Source organism: Euphorbia lathyris, chromosome 2, assembly GCF_963576675.1.
Source record: "Euphorbia lathyris chromosome 2, ddEupLath1.1, whole genome shotgun sequence".
Taxonomy (NCBI): domain Eukaryota; kingdom Viridiplantae; phylum Streptophyta; class Magnoliopsida; order Malpighiales; family Euphorbiaceae; genus Euphorbia; species Euphorbia lathyris.
The window spans coordinates 130826986-130848537 of record NC_088911.1 but is presented as its reverse complement, the minus strand read 5'-3'; the positions used below and the strand labels follow the sequence as shown (position 1 = coordinate 130848537).

The following is a 21552-nucleotide window of genomic DNA, read 5'->3' as shown; positions in this document are numbered from 1 at the left end:
AAAAATGTATATTTTTAATATTATACAAATTAAATTATTATTTTTGAAGAAATACAAATTAAATTATTAATTTTGAATAAACAATAAATATTGTTATATTTATGAATTTTATGTAGAAAACCCTAATATTTATCAATGTACTTTTAAACGAAATTTTAATTTCCTACATTTTTGAAGCACAGTCCGTTTTATCACTATTTGTAAAGGGGTACATTTAGATTTTAAGCAAAAAATGAAAGTTCACCCATTATACTCCTACCTATTTTCAAAAGATGTTTCATTAAAATATTTTAGTGCTATTTGATTAAAATGTTTTTACAATGTATTTTAAAATATGAAACACTTTGTTATCTTTATTATAATTGATATTAGAGGCAAGGTAGATTTAAGAAGATTATTTTAAGTATTCTTTATTTTTTTCAGTAGTATAAATAAATATTTATACTGTTATATATATTTCATTATTTTGTGAAAGTCTTATACATCGTTATACACCTCTTCTCCTTTATCCACGACCATTTCATATACATGTCACATCATCCATTTAATAAATTTCATTTTATTAAACTATCTAACTTCAATAGTTAAACTCTGTAACTATTCAATCATAAAAGGGATAAGGTACCATAATAAGTCTAAGGTTTTTGGGGAAGTACCAATTTAGGCCCCACGTTCAAAACAACACTTTAACGTTTACAACATAACATCAATTTAGGTTAATGTTTACAACATAGCATCAATTTAGGAATTACTAACAGAACGTGACATATCATCCGTTAAATCTACCAACTCAGTATCATGTCACATAATGAACTACTTGATATCTATTGAGTGAACTTACTCCAATGAAAGAGAGAGTAATAAAAAAGTATAATGGGTAGTTCATTATAAACCATGTTCTCAGACATATAAATCATGATTTTTCTTTTGTTCAAAAAAACAAACAATGTGAATAACAAAGATTCACATTAAAAAAAAAAAAAAAAAAAAAAAACTGATAAAATAATAATCTAAACCAATTTAAATTCAGCTGGTACATAAATACAATAATTCAAATATAATTAATGCAAAAAAAAAAAGAATTAAAAGGTTTCATGAAAACTTCGCAAAATCAATAAAAACGTAGAAAAAAAAAGAGAAGAATAAGTAGCCACGGTGAAAATGAAAATCGATAAAATAATGATAATAAAAAAATGATAAAATAATAAACCCATTAAAATTACATCATATAATAATATATAATATAAAATTAATGCAAGAACATCAAAGGGAATAATGGTGTGGAAAAAAAACCTTTTAAATAGAATAATATTTTATTTTGTAAATAGTTTTAGCACCTAATGTTATAAAACTCTATCCCATCATTATGTTAGACATGGATACCGGATCTAACAAACTTTTAAAAATGTTCATCCCAAATGCAAGCCACTATTAAGTTAGATAGGTTCAGAGCAGACTGGACTATTAAGTTAGATAGGTTCAGAGCAGACTGGATTTGAACTTAAAAACCAAATTCCAAATCCAATCCATATATATTCATCTAAAAACATATACATAATTTTTAATTATAAAAAAAATAATATTGAATTACAAATATATAAATTTTCTTCTTACCAAAAGAAAAAAACAAATATATAAATTTTCTAATTAATATTAATAAGACAGACTGGTCTGAGCCAATCCGTACTATTTTCATCAGTTCCGAACCCGCAAAAAAAATAAACAGGCTTTAACGAACCTGGATCAGACTAGACCTAAAATCAATTTTCATTATCTAAACCAGACCCTAAGAACACAGGCCTGAACAGATACCCAAGCACATGGATAGATCTACATTACATAGAATAAAGTTGTAAAACAAAGCATTTTTAGAACTTTCTTCTTAATTTAGCATTTTGCTCCTAAAATGTTTTATTTCAGAAAAAGAAAAAAAAAACATAATCTCGAAATTCACCTGTATTTTGCAACTGATTAAGCCTTGATAAAATAGTAACAATGCCCACTCGTACAAAAATATACTTGAATCATCGAACTCATATGAATAAATAATATACAAGGGAACTGAATTAAGCAGCTAGTCAAATGCCTGAGAATTTGCTGTGGTGGAGCTGAGTTTGAGTTTTATATTTCTAACACATTGGCATTGTCATATTCTCAAAATTCTAACTGTTGGACTTAGCATCTGCATTTTGAGAAATTGGCTGTATCAACTCAGCTTCCTCTAAATCCTCTGCTTGAATCTGTATGTCCTGAAAGACAATAGCTTTTATCACAATTTATATATAATAAAAATGAATTTAAGGTGCTCCTAAAATTGACAGCAAAAATCAATTTAGGTCAAATTGAACTTTAGATATCCATCCGGCCCTCAAGTTGACAAATTTTAACCAATTAGCCCACATTTTAAGTATTAAAACCGATTGTATTTGAACCAATTTGTCAAAATTTACCAGCTATAATGAGGAGTTGATACCTATGGTTCAATGTAGACTCCCGGATGACAACACTAAGTGTGATTTTGACCCTTTCAACAACAACAACAACAAAACCTTAGTCCTGAAATGATTCGGGATCGGCTAACATGAACCATCATACAAAACCGTAAAATCAAGTCGTGTCAATGAAATAAATGCTCTCCCTCTAGTCCGTCCTATATCCACTACCATATTTTCCTCAATCCCAATAAACTCATATCACTCTCGATCACTCTCTTCCAAGTTAGCTTAGGTCTTCCCCTATCCCTCACCATTGCATCCCTTTACCACTTTTAAGTCCTCCTAACCGGCGCATCAAGCGCTCTTCGTCTTACATGGCCAAACCACCTTAGTCGATTTTCTCTCAATTTATTCTCAATAGATATAACCCCTACTTTTGTCCTAATTATTTCATTACTCACCCGATCCTTTCTCGTATACCCACACATCCATCTCAATACGCATCTCCGCCACCAACATCTTATGAATGTGACAGTATTTCACTGCCCAACACTCCGTAGCATATAACAATGCAGATCTAATTGCCGTACGGTAGAATTTTTCCTTCAATCTATTAGGCATGTCGGGGTCACAAAGAAAACCCGTAGCACTCTTCCATTTCGACCAACCAGATTTAATCCAATGAGCAACATCTCCATCCACTTCTCCATCCATTTGAATAATAGACCCTAAATACCGAAACCAATCCGAGCCCTGGACAACTCTCCCATCCATGGTGATTTTGACCCTTGATTCGAGCAACAAAAATCACCTTTTTTATGTTATATTTCAAGTACAAAACTCTTTTGACTACAAATCCTTCCTTACTACACCCTTATCAATTATGATTAAAAAAAACTCATTGTTCTATTCATTAGAACACTTAAATTGAGGATATATTAAGAAAATTTCAATAATATTCAATGTTTTCTTGTGTGGACACATTTTTGCTATATTCGTGAGACGGAGAGAGTAACTCATTCTTAAACCATAGGGAAATATTCTAGAGAGTATAACAAATAACAATTGTGTTATTATTCAAATTGATAAATCATGTTTACATGGATGCCTATACATAATTAGTAAGTATAATTCTATTAGATATATACACAACACAAAGCGGAGTCCTACTAGGAGACTGTTGTTTCAGTCGACCCTGTTGTTGCCGGGTAGGCAGCTACCACATTACGTTATCACTCCCCCTCAAGCTGAACGGGTATGGCACAAACTGTCAGCTTGTCTTTTAATAACTGGAACCTGGTCCGAGCCATTGGTTTAGTGAAGATGCCAGCTATTTGGTCCTTTGTAGAAATGTATCGTACTACCAATGCTTTGGACCGAACTTTATCCCAAACAAAGTAGAAATCAATTTCAAAGTGCGTACTTTGGTTGTGAAAGACTAGATTTACGGAAAGGTGAAAGGTGAAATGCACTTAAATTGTCACACCATAAGATTGGGGTTTAGTGAGTGGATACCTAATTTCCTTAAACAGCAGATGAACCCAACTCGCTGTATTTGGCCTCAGTGGAGGTCTGAGGAACTACACGTTGTTTGCGTGAAGGCCAAGAAACTAAATTAGAGCCCAAGAAAATGGCATAAGCCACTTGTGGGTTTTTGATCATCCATATCCCCACTCCAATCTGCGTCTGAAAAGCAATGTAATTACATTATGGGTCCTTTGCAGAACATAAGACCATGATAAGCTATGCCTTTGAGATAGCGGAGGATGTGTTTGACAACCCCCAATGTGTAGATGGGCAATGCATGAACTGAGACACTATGTTAACTGCAAATGAAATCTCTAGGTGAGTAAAAGTCAAGTATTGCAGGCATCCAACCATACTTCGGTACATTGTTGGATCACCAAAACTATCTGCGGTGTCAGCTTGTAACTGTTCCGAGGGAGTCGCTGTACTGATTAAGGCTTTGCACTCAGCCATCTTTGCTTTGGCCAAAATAGACTTTACGTACTTTGTTTGGTGAAGGAAAAGCCCCTTTGCAAACCACGATGCCTCTAATCCCAAGAAATAGTGAAGTGCCCCGTGATTGCGAATTGCAAATTTGGTTTCTAGATAGGCATGCAATTTTGTCAACAAGACCTCGTTGTTGCCCGTGATAAGTAAATCATCAACATAAATTAAACAATAGAGGTGCATGGTACCTGAGATAAAGAAATACAAAGACATCAATTTTGGAGCCCTGAAACCCAAACTAGAGAAGCTTCAAAGTGAGTTGTTCATGCCACATACGGAGAGATTGTTTCAGGCCATAGAGTGACTTGTGTAATTTACACACCAGATGGTGATTATTGTAAAAGATTTATCTGAATAGTTGTGTGTTTCACTAGGGTTGAGCGTGGATCTCGAAGATTCTTGAACCGGACCGAATACCCAGAAAAAAAATCCAAAATTGGATTGAACTGTTGACTTTTTCTATAAGACCAAACTGAATTGTACCGTTGACTTAATTAGGTACAATTCTGGAGTTTTTCAAATTTTCCTAATATTATTGAGTAAATATGTTGGAGATTCTAGAACCGAACCGAATATCCAAAAGAAAAAGATCCAGAACCGGATTGAACCGTTGACTTTAGTAGATACAATTCTAGAGATTTTCAAATCCCCGAATTGTACTGAACCGTACTCACCCCTATGTTCCACCACGGGGTGAATGTCCCTGTGAAATCAATGTCGGGCCTCTGATGAAATCCCTTTGCCACAAAACAGGCTTTATATCGCTTAATTGCTCCATCAGCCGTTGTTTTAATCAAGTGAGCTCCAAGAGGAAGCGGTACTAATTCCCATGTACCATTAGTAATCAACGCATTGTATTCTTCTGACATTGCTTTCCGCCAACACTTAGAATTGGAGGCCTGTAGAAAGGTAGTGGGTCGCCTGCGATAGTAACATGCATTCTGGGTTCGTAAATGTGATCCTTTGCTCGAGTAACCATCGGACGGGTATCCACTGGAGGATTCAATTGTTATGTGTCGCCGGACATGGCATCTGCTTGTGTCTGGACAGAGACAGACAAACTTGAGTTACTGTCAGCCGTAGTGTTGCGAGAATCAACAATGGACGGGCTTCTAAGTGGAGCATCAGACGAGCGACGAAATCAATAGAGGCGGGTAGGGGTGTGACGGGTGATGCGGACTGGTCTATCGAGGAGTTTTACTGGGCAGCACATGTGCGGCGGTGATTGTAGTGGATCATCCATTATAGTCGAGTTAGGCGTACCCAAAAAGAGAAGAGGAAAAGTCACTTGCAAAGCAATCAGAACTGTTCAGATGATCGAACGGAAAATCCTGTTCATCAAAAATAACATGATGTGAGATGTAGAATTTAGAGGACACATGATCAAAACATTGAAACCCTTTATGCAATTTGCTATATGCCAAAAAGACACAAGGAGTTGACCGTGGAGGTAATTTATAAGCATATGGACGCAACCATAGGTAACAAAGACAACCAAAAACACGTAATTGTGAATAATCAGGCAATGGTTTAAACAAGACAAGATATGGAATCTCAAAATCAAGAGATGAAGAAGGTAAACAATTAATGACATATACTGCAATTTCAAGCGCAAATGACCAGAATGAGGGTGGTAGATGAGCATGATTTTAAACATAGCCAAACCAGTTTCCACAATGTGTCTATGTTTACGTTCTGCACAACCATTTTGTTAAAGGGTGTATGGATAGGAAGATTTTTGCACAATTCCATTCTGAGACAAGGAGTCAAAGCACGATATTCTCCCCCCAAATCAGATTGAAACAATTTAATTGGAACCCCAAACGATTTTTCCACAATCTTTCAAAATTTTGTGAAAACATTGAACACATCTGACTTCTTTTTCAGCATATAAACCGATGTATATTTGGTATAATGATAAAAAAAAAAAAAACCACATAATAAGAATAGCCGTCAAAGGATTTCTAGTCGGTTGAGTAAAAAAACCACAACTGAACAAATCAATTCTAATGGTTGAGTAGCAACAAAAGATCAACGAGTAAAAGGCAATTTGTGACTTTTGCTGATCGAACAAGCCTCACAAAGAGAAGTTATTTTATTATCAGAAGAAACAATAACATTAAAGTTAAATGTATTTAAACTGGTACCGAAGAATAAATTGGTAGGTAGTAGAGCTCGTATAGGAAAGAATTCACCAGATATATCCGACGCCATACTCCCTTCAGCCTGCGTCGTATGAGCACTTGAGTCAGCGCGACCAGCACTGGTTACAGGTTGGCTTGATGGTGTTACCAATGGTGTTTCAACCCCCGAGGAGGGGTTCTGTTCTCCATTCGTCATATCTTTTAACGTGAACGAAAACCCTTTATTTGATTAAGGATTCCACCTTCACCGCACCAATTGATGACTTGTGGAGAAAGTTCTGATTAGCTTACGTCTCTGTGGGGGCGTCGTTGGGTTCGACAGGGGGAAGCTCCGATGCCAAAGTCAGTATAGTGGAACAAGAAAGCAAACTGAATTGACAAAGGGTAAGTGTAAGTGTACCTTGATAGCTCGAGATATAAGCTATATATAGTCATGAAGTACCTTTAGTAACTAGAAAGTCTCCATTAATGCTCCATTAATGGCGGTTATTGGTTTCCTTTAAGCCCATCTGTTAGCTCATTAATAGTTCGTTAATGGCTTTTATGAAGAAATCGGCTCAGCTGTTTCAACTGGCGGATCTCTACGTAGGTTTGCCTACGGATTTCAAATGGCGTAGTCTCGTTGATCCGCCCATCGGATCTCTTCGTTTGATTCGCCTTAGCGTTCCGACATCGAATGATCAATACACGACCGCTTTGAGGTAAATATCTCTTTTGATCATTTGGATAATATCCCAATGTTATCAATATTGTTAGAAGCAGTTAAAGAACAAATAGAGACCAAATTTTGAGTAGCATTAGGAACATGAAGGACATCCCAAAAATCTATAAATTTTCCTAAAATGGGAAATTTAAATGAACCCACCGAGTGAATAGAAAGTTTAGAACCGTTACCACTTGTGACTTCCTCGAGACCTAATATTCGGAGTGGAGGTTGAGATTTTCGGTGATGTGTAGCTCCTCTATCCATAATCCATGACTATTGGGGCGGGTTCTGATAGGCGACAAGATTAGACTACGGGATCTGAATGATTCGATTTGGTTGATAATAAGTAGGTGAAGAGCAATTGCGAGAGATGTGCCCTTTCCCTTTGCAATTGTAGCATGTCAAGGTGGGAGAATTTGACGGCTATTTTCCATACTGATGTTGAGTCGGTATAGAGTATCCACAGTTGCCATAGTCGAAATTGTCGTTCCATGACTGATTGTGCTATTGTCCTCGTTGTCGTCCTCCTATGACTGTCCTTCCATGGCCACGACCTCGTGGCGAAAACCCTCTACCAGCTGCATACTGAACGGATGGTGCGACAAGGGAGATTTCTGTTTTAGCCTCCTTATTAATCTGGACTTCCTGACTCAAAAGTAACCCATACACCTCGTCATAAGTAATTAAAAGCATTTGAGCTTCCAAGGCTCTCACAAACGAACGGTAACTAGGCTCGAGACCTGATAAAATATAATCCATGAAGTCATTAGAGGACATGAGTTGTCTTGAAGCAACCAGCTGATCAAACATAGTCTTTGCTTTGGTACAACACATAGCAACAGTATCGTAGTGAAACAATAGTGAGTTCATCAGTTGATTTCGTAGAAAGCGAATTTGGGGTCGAGAACCCACGGAGAAGGTTGCATGGAGTCGGCGCCATGCCTCACGAGCAGAAGATACACCTATTGAGGTTGCATGGACACAGAGACAGATTGAAATATAATCGATTGGACGTGCATATCTAATTGTTGCCACACCGCAAATGCATCACAATTCGATGGGGGGATTCAATTCAATCAACATGGTTGTATAACCGACAACCTTGCAAAGTTAATTCTAGTTGTGTTTTCGAGAGAGCAAAATGAAAATTGGTAGAAGTTTGATGGACAAGCAGTGAGAGAGATTTGACATAGCACCAAGGTCGACGAACACAGTTGAAGCCATCAAAGCAGTTCAATTCGATGAAGTCGAGGAAAAAGACGAGTTCGAGCTAGTCGCACTTAAGGTTGCCATCGAAGAAATTTTTTTTGGTGTTTAAACCTAGAAATGCTCTGATACCATATAATAAATAACAATTGTGTTACTATTCAACTTGATAAATCATGTTCACAGATATATATATATATATATATATATATATATATATATATATATATATATATATAGTAGGTATAATCCTATTTGATATACACAACACAAAGTCTAGTCCTACTAGGAGACTGTTGTTTCGGCCAAACTTGTTGTCGTGTAGGCAACAACTACATTACGTTATCAAAGAGGATCATGCACATATAAATTCAGACATATTCAAATCTTTTCCATCAAACCCCCTGACTTCGGACATGGTACAATTATTACTATTGTTTCACTACGACCACATATTCAAATCTTTTCTATCAAACCCCCTAACTTCGGACACGGTACAATTATTACTATTGTTTCACTACGACCACTGAACTTCAATCTACAGATTTTGATCCCATTGAAGTTTACTATTAGGAATATTACCAACCAAGTATATCGGCAAACTGACCGGCAAGATTCAACCATAGACTCAAGTCACGTCCGTGAACATCTAAGAGACACCATGTGAGCTCCACTACTACCACATCAACAACAAAAGCACCCTAAAACTTCAGTTTCTTGATGTTTATAGGAAGTAATTAGGGGCTTTTTGTTGCTGCCATGGCATTAGTGGGGAACTTACATGGCGTGGCTTAGATCAAACGTGGCTTGAGTTTACAATAAAAGTAATCCCACATTATCTTTTCGGCATAGATTGAAAATTCATAACAGTGACTTTTAGTATGACAAAATAATCAATGTATCAGTTATTTTTATGGCACGACTGAACTTTTGTATCAGTTAACCACTTCTCACTAATTAACCAAAAATCAACAATTAAACATAATTTTTACCTAAACCTAAATTTTTAAACAATATTAAAAAACACAAACATTCAAACAGATCAAACTTAATGAAACAGACAAACTTGATGATAGAACATTCAAAAGTAAAAACCCAAAAACATTCAAACAGATCAAACTTAATGAAACATTCAAACATAAAAACCCAGAAACAGAAACATTTAAACACTTGCAAAGAAAAAATCAAACATTAGCCTGAGATGAGAATGCGAGACTTCAGATTGAAAAAATGAAAATTCAGACTTCCAAATACCCCCATCTAATTACTGTATCAGAAGCCTAACAACATCTAATTAGTAATTATTTTGGCGATGCGAGAAGAGAACGCCTGACGATGTGAGAAGAGAAGGAACGCTTGAGGGTGCGAGAACGAACGTCAACAGTGCGAGATCGGAAAGGATAAAGTGTTGTGCGAGATCGGCGGCCGGTGGTGCGAGATCGGTTGGCTCGGCGGCTGTGTGTAACCTTAGATTTTAGGGTTGCTGTGTGTGCTTCCTAGTTCCTAGGACAGAAAAGAAAATAAAAAGAATAATTTATTTTAAGTTAGTGAGTGTTGTATATATTTTAGGTTAGTGTTGCTGCTGTAATTACATTTTTTTTTTCATTTTGTATGTAATTACGTATAAGTTATGTATATGTATGTATTTTAGGTTAGTGCTCATGTATTTTTTTTGACAGAGCTTATGTATTTTTTTTAATCATTTTGTATATAATTACAAAAGTAAATAAATATATATTTTTAAATATATATATTAAACGGTTCAGTTAACCGTTAACCGCGGTTTTTGTACATTTCAAACCGAACCGAAAACCGAAACCAGTATAATTTTCAACCCTATAACAAAACCGCCGGTTCGGTTAACCCCTTTTTCCGGTCCGGTTTATCGGTTTTCGGGTTTTTTGCCCACCCCTAAAGAATAGTCCAAATTGAGTGACTGTACCGGCAAATGCCTATGAAAAGATGGCTTGGACGAAATGTTGTTTTGATTGGATTTATCCATGTTTATTTTATTCCTCAATTGAAAAATCCTATATCGTTCAATTGGATCGAAAATGATTTAGAATTAATTAAATGTAAGCTAACTGATCATTGATTGATCCAATACTATACGTCAGTTCATATGGTTACACAGGCAGGCAGATATAAGGCTGTTAATTTCTGACACGACAACACAGAGACAAGCCGTTTGACATGATTGTCAATTTTGTATTTATATATATCAGAAAACACTATTACGACACAATAATCCGTTTTGACATTCCAAGAGATAAGAATTAGGAGTACCTGTGGATGTATCATTTGGTGTGGTTGCTGATCTTGGGCCATCGCATACGGTTGTGGTTGAGACATTCGATAATATGGTTCCTTAAGGTCAAGTTTGCACGATGATGTCTGAAGTATTCCTCCTTGTTCAGCCCCAGGGCCCCACATCTTAGCTATATAAATAGTAGAATACCTTGTTATAAACTGAGAATACAAATCAGAAACAAAAATGCATAACCATTGGAAAAAAGAGCCACCTGACAGAGTAAGGTGTATGGTATAACTCTGAGCCTTATGGGCAACCATATGAAGCCTGCCAGTAATTTCTTGTCCAGCCATGACATAGAGTGGCTGAGACAGAACACAGCGTAATTGATACCAGTGGGTTGTAGGAGCTCCAGGGGCAGTTGTAAGCCACCTTTGTACAGTACTGTGTAGACAACGACGATTTAGATGAAAGCATGTTAAAAATTACAGATTTTTTTATGGGACTAAGCATCAGGTGGCTATTTCTGTCGCAGATGCTGTCATTAATACCAAATCCTTTTACAAATCCTGAATTGATTGTAACTATCAGTGTAAATATTACATTTAGGAACTGATATTTGCATCTTAATAATAATTGTTCTTTATTTCTCCTTAAGTAGAGGCGGGGCAGGAGGGTCAATGGACCCTCCATAACCTCCTTCTGATGAGAAGCCCAGATATCCACCAAAAAGTACAAGTGAAGGCCTGCTGTGAATGCTTACTTTAATAATAAATAATAATAAATTAAATTTAAAAAAAAAAAAAGCATTGCAAATACATGCCGGATATTCACCTTCCATTGAATAACACATCAAACCAACAAGCCAGACCATGAATTCTCGTGCCAACAGAAGCCACAAATTTTAATGGAATGTCGAATTCATAAAGATCCTCCTCCTGCACAAAGGAAACCGAAAAGGTTGTAACTAAAATCAAGAAACAGAAAAGCATACAAAAGCAACAAGAAACATCCTACTGCTACTCCTTTCGGGTATAATATATATATATATAGGACATCCTTTGCTCATAATTATGCCACTGCATTGTTCAAAAGCTCTTAAAAGTTCTCCTAGCAGAATTTTATTGGAAATTTGAAATACACCTAAAAAGTGCAGCCCCATCACCCCAAAATTTGAATGATTGCCTCTTGACACAATAATAAAAAGAAAAAAAAGGGCAGCCCGGTCGCACTACGCGTCCCCGCTAAGCGAGGGTCCGGGGAGGGGTCCCACCACAAGGGTGTACTGGGGGCAAGCCTTCCTCTTGACACAATAATATATTGTACAAATGGCATCTCCTTGGAGAAGAAAATTCCACACCACAATATTATTCTGAAAGAACATTTCAAGACCCAAAATAGAATTATATTATTTTCCATCCATAATGGGCATTACACAGAAATATACCTTCACTGAAGTAAAGTCTATCAAATGAAACATTGAGGGAGCCACTAATAGTCTTGGATCGAAAGCATCAACCACAGGCTGCATAATAAGAACAAAAAAAATACCATGAAATCATCACAAATGTTTTCAAGTATTCACAAAACATATACAAAAAAATTAGGTTCACCAACTTTAGAAAAGTTCTTGTTCCCCGGAAAATGTGCACATACGACATGTAAACAACAAAATTTTCAATCAAAACTTATAGAATCAAATTGAAAGCATTTCATCATCTATCAGAAGCATTCCGCTAATATAAACCTGTGAAAAGTATCCCTGGAATGCAGATCCATGAAGGGCAGTGAGATCAACTCCATAATAGTTCTGTTGTTGCCAAAAGAGGGCCTGCATACAAATAAATTAAAAAATTACTATTTATCATTTGGACTGATCAATTTAAACTAAGTCAAAAGTTCATTATTATGGAATATGGATACAGCAATAATAAGTTGAACTAACAAATCATTCAACTCCTGCCATTGCAGTTTTCCATGTACAAGGTGCAAACAATAAAATTGGTTGAGAAGATTTTGAACAAAACTGCTTTCAAACGCATACCTTATTAGCAATTTCAACAAATAAGTATTCATCGCTAAAAGGTGCCATATGTATTCTGCAAGAGCAAGTAATTCCAACTTAATAGAAGGGTAACATACTTAATAAATGGATGCACAATACAAGCCAAAAAAAAAAAAAAAACTACAAACACACGATTAGCAAATCCTAACTACACACAGCCCAACAATTGAATAACAACGTTAGAACTAATTAAATTATCGGTTGAATGAGATTCACCGGCCATTTGTGTGTACAATCACGGAGAAATGGGGGCAAGCGGGAGATTTTATCTGTTTATTCATGTATAGTATACACTAAAAAAAGGTGACCACATGCAAATATCATGGCATTACCAAACATGAGTGAAGAATTTAAGCGCAGATAACTGTAAGGAGCTCCATCCAGACGCTGATAAAAATTGAACAAGAATTATGGAGAGGCATAGCAATATCTGAGAAACTGCCAACAGAATGCCATATCTAATCTAACCAACTTAACTAAACCATAAAACAGAAAATAACTTGTCAAAATCATGTAACAGAATAAGAAGTCAAGAGAGTAAGCAGTTGGTAAACAATACCAATATCACACATGCAAACTGCACTAAAGATAATGAGATCTAGATGGGGAATAACCATCACAATCACAGTAATAGTCCGTAATCAGAAGTCATTTATCAACTGCAAGAGAAGAACTTCCCTTTGACACAATACCGTAGCTGATATAGTCATACAGAACTATAACGAGAATAAGGCAAACACATCCAAGATCTAGAGAAGCAGGAATTCAAAAAAGGGATCATTCAAGATAATGCTGACCTTCCAACAGTAGGGAACATTCTTCCATTAGGGAGAAGAAATCGGTCTCTTGCAATTACATAGGACTCTAACATTCTTTCATTGATAAGTAAGGTGCCTACATTTCCAAAAAATATTTATGAAAACGTATTATCTTGGACGTGCTTCAACATGAACAATATGCACAGCAGCTGCAGATATTTTATGTTAGTCTCTTTTCGGTGAAAAATCATTTCAATAGGTGAATCAAGGAATGAGGCACAAAATTGATAAAGGATAATTAGGTAAAGCCCATCATAAAGAGAAGCATGCATGTCCAATATCAATATGAAAGTTTCATCATGCTCAAGAATGATATGGGTAAAGATGATGCTCAAGCTTACCCATTGGTTCAGAAATCAAAACATCAGCTTTCTCTGGCAACTCGACTTCTTCAACTTTGCCTTTTATAATCTACACACACAAGATATGGTGCCCCTAAGGAAAGTGAGAAAATAAACAATAATACTAACATAAATTTTAAAATTATATAAACAGCATGATCTTACTGTTATCCTTTCACCCAGTGCCGGGTTCCCAGCAATAAGTTTCCGTGCATATTCTGTCATTTCGGACGCTTCCACAGCATAAACATGCTTTGCACCAGCCTAATAAGAGAATAACAAAATAACAAAATCAGCTTACACATAACAAAAAAAAAAAGAGCATATATGCCATATTATTGGCATAAAATTTAACTAATCAGAAGATTAAATATACCTGAGCAGCAAATAAAGATAAAATACCACTACCAGCACCAACATCAACAACAACACGACCAAAAAAGTCTGCACGATTCTCCATAACAGCAGCATAATAGGTTCCTGAAACAGTGTAGCAGCACCATCTTACTCACATTTGACTCATATTGGATGCCCATCAAGATTGTTTTTTCCAGGCACTTTTAGCACATGCAGTATCTCAAGCCAACTACGAAGCTTAGTCAAGCTTCTAAACAAAACTGAAGTTGAAATTGGAGCACAAGATCAAACAGAGGAACAAATTAAGGTCAGAAATTTTACCTGTCCTCACATAATCCTGCAGCATATTTTGCTGATGTAGCAGTTGGCCATAATAATGGAAATACATTTTTGCAGATGATGGCTCTATCTTGTCATCAAACTTGCTTCTAAGATCTGAGACTGCTCCATTTTGTAAAGTTGTTTCTGAAAGAGAAACAACGAAAAATCAGAGGGAAAGTGACAATCATCCAATAATACAAGACAGTGCAAGTAAAAAGCATCTGCGGAGGAAGTTCCAAACGATCTGTATAGGAATGATCCATGTAAACAAATTTTACATTCAGTCGAAGATGTTAACATTAACATGAAATCTCACATATACTCCATGCACACCCATCATAGTTGCTTCCTCGCATTGTGGTAATAGCAACAGATGCAAAATCATTTTAAACGGAAAACAGTTTCAACAACTTAGCTCTAGAAGAGCAGTTTTGCATGCAGTTGCACGGTATCTAAAACTTTGGTCATAAAGAGGATAATACTTTTCACATATACTATTGCTGAAGTTTATAACAAAATGAATTAGAAATCAAACTACATTCTGTTCATTTAAAATGTACATTATTCTTATTCTTGAGAACATTTGTCTTACCAAATGTTACATATATGATTGCATATAGATACACTGCCTCCTAATAAGGAAATGTTTGTGTGATTCACATATATCCCAGACATCTACATACCACATTTCAAATGCATTTGAACGAATGCTTCAAAAATGTGAATAAAGACATTGTAAAATTATATTAAGAACACAAAATAAATAGAACAAAATGATATTGGCAAAATCTCTGGTTGGTAAGTTTAGATAGTTTTTTATATTGAGATATCTGCAACAAACTATGACATAATTTCCAAAGAAGCACCTTGAACACTGAATTCTTGCTTCCATTGATCAAATGCACAATGGAAATTCTTGCGCTCCTCCTCATTTCTAAAGCAGATACTGACTCCTCTTGAATATTTCTGGTGAAAAGTAATATTGTTAAGACATGAACATCTGGTAAACACTTCAACAATCATTATGAGCACACTGTGCATGCCACATAAAAGCATCGCTCATATCTAAAAAAAGCAAAAAACAAAAACAGTGGCAGAGTGAGGTAGCTGTAGCATAATTTGCTATGTCATTTTAAAACAGTGTAGTAGCCATCTATGAGCCACAGTTCCCGGATTCCCCCACATTTTCAAACGTAAATAGAATAAAATGCAAAATATATCTTAGATTAACCAACTCATATTAATCATTTAACGAAGATATAATATTAAGTAAACTTTCAATGCATATTAATAAAAGAAAAAAGAAAATATAAAGTGAAAAAAGATTCAAGTACCGCTTTAGTAGTATCAGGTGCTACATCTTCTGATATGCAAACTGATTGATTAGGTCCTAACTTGAATAACTGAATAATTACATGACAAACAGAAGAGAATTGTCAAATTCCTTAACCAAAAACTTGTAGCAACCATAAATTGATCTTTACGAGTTCAAAAAAAATAATCAACAGAATACATGAAACGGTTCGCTTCCAATTTATCAATGAGAATATTAGAGCAGCTTTAGTGCTAGTTACTTCCTTCTTACTTTGGGGATTTGGTTGTAATCAACCATTAGACTGGTTGTTATCAAATTTGGTATGTTACCAAATTTGATAACCAACGCTAATATATTCCCATAAAATCCCAAAACCAAACTGTGTAAGGAATTTGAGAGCTACAGATGGCTCCAGATGCCCGTGGCTGACACGCGCCAGATGAGGGGCGTCTGGCGCCATCAATGGTTCTCACAAAATTGCTTTTTTACTTTACCAAATTTCACTTTCACTCCCTCCTTGTTAATTCATATTTTTTATCCCATAAAATTTTGAAAAATCAATTGCTTCTAATGGGATGTTATCTTTGGTTTGTTACTAATCCTAGGTATGTTACCAAATTTGATAATGAACACTAATATATTCCCATAAAATAAAAAACCAAACTATAAAAGGAACTTGAGAGCCACAGATGGCTCCAGATGCGCGTGTAAGCCACGCACCAGATGAGGGGCGTCTGGCGCCATCAGTGGTTCTCGCAAATTGCTTTTTTACTTTACCAAATTTCACTTTCACTCCCTCCTTGTTAATTCATCTTTTTTTACCCCATAAAATTTTGAAAAATCAATTGCTTCTAATGGGATGTTATCTTTGGTTTGTTACTAATCCTAGGCATGTTACCAAATTTGATAAGAAACACTAATATATTCCCATAAAATCCAAAACCAAACTGTGTAAGGAAATTGAGAGCCACAGATGGCTCCAGATGTTATCTTTGGTTTGTTACTAATCCTAGGTGTGTTACCAAATTTGATAACAAACACTAATATATTCCCATAAAATCCAAAACCAAACTGTGTAAGGAATTTGAGAGCCACAGATGGCTCCAGATGCGCGTGTAAGCCACACACCAGATGAGGGGCGTCTGGCGCCATCAGTGGTTCTCGCAAATTGCTTTTTTACTTTACCAAATTTCACTTTCACTCCCTCCTTGTTAATTCATCTTTTTTTACCCCATAAAATTTTGAAAAATCAATTGCTTCTAATGGGATGTTATCTTTGGTTTGTTACTAATCCTAGGCATGTTACCAAATTTGATAAGAAACACTAATATATTCCCATAAAATCCAAAACCAAACTGTGTAAGGAAATTGAGAGCCACAGATGGCTCCAGATGTTATCTTTGGTTTGTTACTAATCCTAGGTGTGTTACCAAATTTGATAACAAACACTAATATATTCCCATAAAATCCAAAACCAAACTGTGTAAGGAATTTGAGAGCCACAGATGGCTCCAGATGCGCGTGTAAGCCACGCACCAGATGAGGGGCGTCTGGCGCCATCAGTGGTTCTCGCAAATTGCTTTTTTACTTTACCAAATTTCACTTTCACTCCCTCCTTGTTAATTCATCTTTTTTTACCCCATAAAATTTTGAAAAATCAATTGCTTCTAATGGGATGTTATCTTTGGTTTGTTACTAATCCTAGGCATGTTACCAAATTTGATAAGAAACACTAATATATTCCCATAAAATCCAAAACCAAACTGTGTAAGGAAATTGAGAGCCACAGATGGCTCCAGATGTTATCTTTGGTTTGTTACTAATCCTAGGTGTGTTACCAAATTTGATAACAAACACTAATGGCTCCAGATGGCTCCAGATGCGCGTGCAAGCCACGCGCCAGATGAGGGCGTCTGGCGCCATCAGTGGTTCTCGCAAAATTGCTTTTTTACTTTACCAAATTTCACCTCCTTGTTAATTCATCTTTTTTTACCCCATAAAATTTTGAAAAACCAATTGCTTCTAATGGGATGTTATTTTTGGTTTGTTACTAATCCTAGGTATGTTACCAAATTTGATAACAAACACTAATATATTCCCATAAAATCCAAAACCAAACTGTGTAAGGAATTTGAGAGCCACAGATGGCCCCAGATGCGCCAGATGAGGGGCGTCTGGCGCCATCAGTGGTTCTTGCAAAATTGCTTTTTTACTTTACCAAATTTCACTCCCTCCTTGTTAATTCATCTTTTTTTACCCCATAAAATTTTGAAAAATCAATTGCTTCTAATGGCATGTTATCTTTGGTTTGTTACTAATCCTAGGTATGTTACCAAATTTGATAACAAACACTAATATATTCCCATAAAATCCAAAAACCAAACTGTGTAAGGAATTTGAGAGCCACAGATGGCTCCAAATGCGCATGTAAGCCACGCGCCAGATGAGGGGCGTCTAGCACCATCAGTGGTTCTCACAAAATTGCTTTTTTACTTTACCAAATTTCACTTTCACTCCCTCCTAGTTAATTCATATTTTTTTACCCCATAAAATTTTGAAAAATCAATTGCTTCTAATGGGATGTTATCTTTGGTTTGTTACTAATCCTAGGTATGTTACCAAATTTTATAACAAACACTAATATATTCCCATAAAATCCAAAAACCAAACTGTGCAAGGAATTTGAGAGCCACAAATGGCTCCAGATGCGCGTGTAAGCCACGCACCAGATGAGGGGCGTCTGGCGCCATCAGTGGTTCTTGCAAAATTGCTTTTTTACTTTACCAAATTTCACTCCCTCCTTGTTAATTCATCTTTTTTTACCCCATAAAATTTTGAAAAATCAATTGCTTCTAATGGCATGTTATCTTTTGTTTGTTACTAATCCTAGGTATGTTACCAAATTTTATAACAAACACTAATATATTCCCATAAAATCCAAAAACCAAACTGTGTAAGGAATTTGAGAGCCACAGATGGCTCCAGATGCGCGTGGCTTACACGCACCAGACGAGGGGCATCTGACGCCATCAGTGGTTCTCGCAAAATTGCTTTTTTACTTTACCAAATTTCACTTTCACTCCCTCCTAGTTAATTCATATTTTTTTACCCATAAAATTTTGAAAAATCAATTGCTTCTAATGGGATGTTATCTTTGGTTTGTTACTAATCCTACGTATGTTACCAATTTTATAACAAACACTAATATATTCCCATAAAATCCAAAAACCAAACTGTGCAAGGAATTTGAGAGCCACAGATGGCTCCAGATGCGCGTGGCTTACACGCGCCAGATGAGGGGCGTCTGGCGCCATCAATGGTTCTCACAAAATTGATTTTTTACTTCCAAATTTCAGTTTCACTCCCTCCTTGTTAATTCATCTTTTTTTACCCCATAAAATGTTGAAAAATCAATTGCTTCTAATGGGATGTTATCTTTGGTTTGTTACTAATCCTATGTGATTACCAAATTTTATAACAAACAGTAATATATTCCCATAAAATCCAAAAACCAAACTGTGTAAGGAATTTGAGAACCACGGATGCCTCCAGATGCGCGTGTAAGCCACGCGCCAGATGAGGGGTGTCTGGTGCCATCAGTGGTTCTCGCAAAATTGCTTTTTTACTTTACCAAATTTCACTTTCACTCCCTTCTTGTTAATTCATATTTTTTTACCCCATAAAATTTTGAAAAATCAATTGCTTCTAATGGGATGTTATCTTTGGTTTTTTACTAATCCTAGGTATGTTACCAAATTTTATAACAAACACTAATATATTCCCATAAAATCCAAAAACCATAACTGTGTAAGGAATTTGAGAGCTACAGATGGCTCCAGATGCGCGTGGCTGACACGCGCCAGATGAGGGGCGTCTGGCGCCATCAATGGTTCTCACAAAATTGCTTTTTTACTTTACCAAATTTCACTTTCACTCCCTCCTTGTTAATTCATATTTTTTTACGCCATAAAATTTTGAAAAATCAATTGCTTCTAATGGGATGTTATCTTTTGGTTTGTTACTAATCCTAAGTGTCACCAAAAAAATTATAAAGTTTGCTACTACACACTAGAGGTGCTATTAGCTTCAAAGCCAAACTTTCAAACCATGCAAGGACTTACGGCAACCTAAAGATCTATCTCCTACCTCCAGCTATCTGCAACTATAACTACGAAATAAAGACAGACAATGGAGTTGTCGATTCTCAGTGTTTTAGGAGAAAGTAATCATAATCCGCGCTTTTCTCAAGATGCCTAATTTTTGAAAATGAAAATTCACAAAATGTGAACAATGTATTGAAATACTCCAGCTGTAAACCAACCTAACAATAAAAACAAACGCATTAACTCTAAATTCACATTTCTTGAACAACTCGATTTTTCTTCGCTCGACATTTCTCAAACATAACAACAGATTCTTCCAAGAACAGCAAAGAAGTAAACAAAAAACAATTAACCTTACCTGAGAAATACTAAGATCAACATTGATAGAATCAGTAGCCTCAGACTCATGAAGAAATCGAAGCTCCACGGCTCCATTACCGGCGCTAAACCTAGCGACAACTGGACTTAAAGAGGAAGAAGAGGACGCTGAAAGCTCAGCTACCGATGCCAAAACGAACTTTTCTTGTTTTTGTTCTTTGTTCTGTTTGTGCCCTAGTAAAACCTCCATTATTGTCGTCTTCCAAGCTCAATCTTTAAGATGTATATTCAAACTAACTAAGATACGGTTATCAATTGGTTGGAGTGTGCAATAAAGTACACAAACAAATAGTGAAATTAGGGTTTTACTGAAAGCTCGAAGAGAAGCTGTGTATTAATAATGGCCGCCAAAGAAAGTGGAAATGATTCCGACTTTGGCCTTTTATATACTCCAGGTGTTTCCAATTTCCCATTAAGAGCTCACCTGCGTAACTTTTCGGTAATCCGCTTTGTTAATTGAAATCAGATTTCCGTCATACATACGACGTCGTGACTTATAATCATCTGAGGGGTAGAGGTGGGTCTTCAAGGAAATAAATTAGAGCCGTCAGATTGATTTGATTGTGGGTCCAAGGATGGTGGTGGGACTGATAGTACCTTTGTAATTTGTTTTCCAAAAACTTGTTTAGATGATGGTAAATCTCGATAAATAAATATTCGATAAAGTAATAATCTCGTTTATATAATAAATTCTTTCGGTTCCGATTTGGGTCAATGGACTAAAGTAATAATCTCGATAAATGTATTAAGTAATAAAAATATTTAAATCCTTAAGGGTCCAATGAAAATATAAATTAATAATTATTGAATTACATATACTATATATAGAGACCAAAACCTTTTGATCAATTAACTAGAAGTCATTTTTTCTGAAAAAGTTTTTCATTTATAGTTGATTGTTTTTTCTTTCCATCTAAACCAACATAAACTCCATAATCCAACTCTCCATTTTTCTATCTTTTTCATAATTTTCTATTTTTCTCTCACAAATCCGAAATTTTATACACCATGTCTAGACATCATATTATTACTCACAACATTTCCTCTACATCTAACAATCATTTGCATGTTGAATAAAAAAAACATACGTTTTTCGTAA

General features: G+C 35.7%; 1 protein-coding gene across 3 annotated transcripts; it reads right to left on the bottom strand.

The window, feature by feature from the left end:
• Positions 1–1938: 1938 nt before the first annotated feature.
• On the bottom strand, positions 1939–20903 carry LOC136219959 (probable histone-arginine methyltransferase 1.3). Of its 3 annotated transcripts, XM_066007577.1 has the most exons (16): positions 20434–20903; positions 15992–16060; positions 15524–15623; positions 14658–14801; positions 14356–14459; positions 14145–14243; positions 13980–14049; positions 13618–13714; positions 12800–12854; positions 12503–12586; positions 12203–12280; positions 11590–11693; positions 11027–11199; positions 10791–10942; positions 5712–5779; positions 1939–2249 (listed from the first exon to the last, which is right to left on the bottom strand). In XM_066007577.1, exons 1-16 carry the CDS (start codon positions 20641–20643, stop codon positions 2222–2224), a joined length of 1635 nt encoding a protein of 544 aa, XP_065863649.1. In that variant the 5' UTR covers positions 20644–20903; the 3' UTR covers positions 1939–2221. The 3 variants fall into 3 exon arrangements, with proteins under 3 accessions (XP_065863649.1, XP_065863650.1, XP_065863651.1); XM_066007578.1 differs by lacking the exon at positions 5712–5779 and having other exon boundaries at positions 20434–20900; XM_066007579.1 differs by lacking the exons at positions 1939–2249; positions 5712–5779 and adding an exon at positions 9849–10007.
• Between the last annotated feature and the right edge of the window lie 649 nt (positions 20904–21552).

Bases quoted from the DNA above. Each gene is read 5' to 3' on its own strand.
- LOC136219959 (XM_066007577.1), bottom strand. From the start codon at position 20,643: ATGGAGGTTTTACTAGGGCACAAACAGAACAAAGAACAAAAACAAGAA. The intron at 16,061-20,433 runs GTAAGGTTAATT...GTAATTATTCAG, and splicing joins TTGATCTTAGTATTTCTCAG to TTATTCAAGTTAGGACCTAA. The intron at 14,460-14,657 runs GTAAAATTTCTG...ACACTGTTTCAG, and splicing joins GCAGGATTATGTGAGGACAG to GAACCTATTATGCTGCTGTT.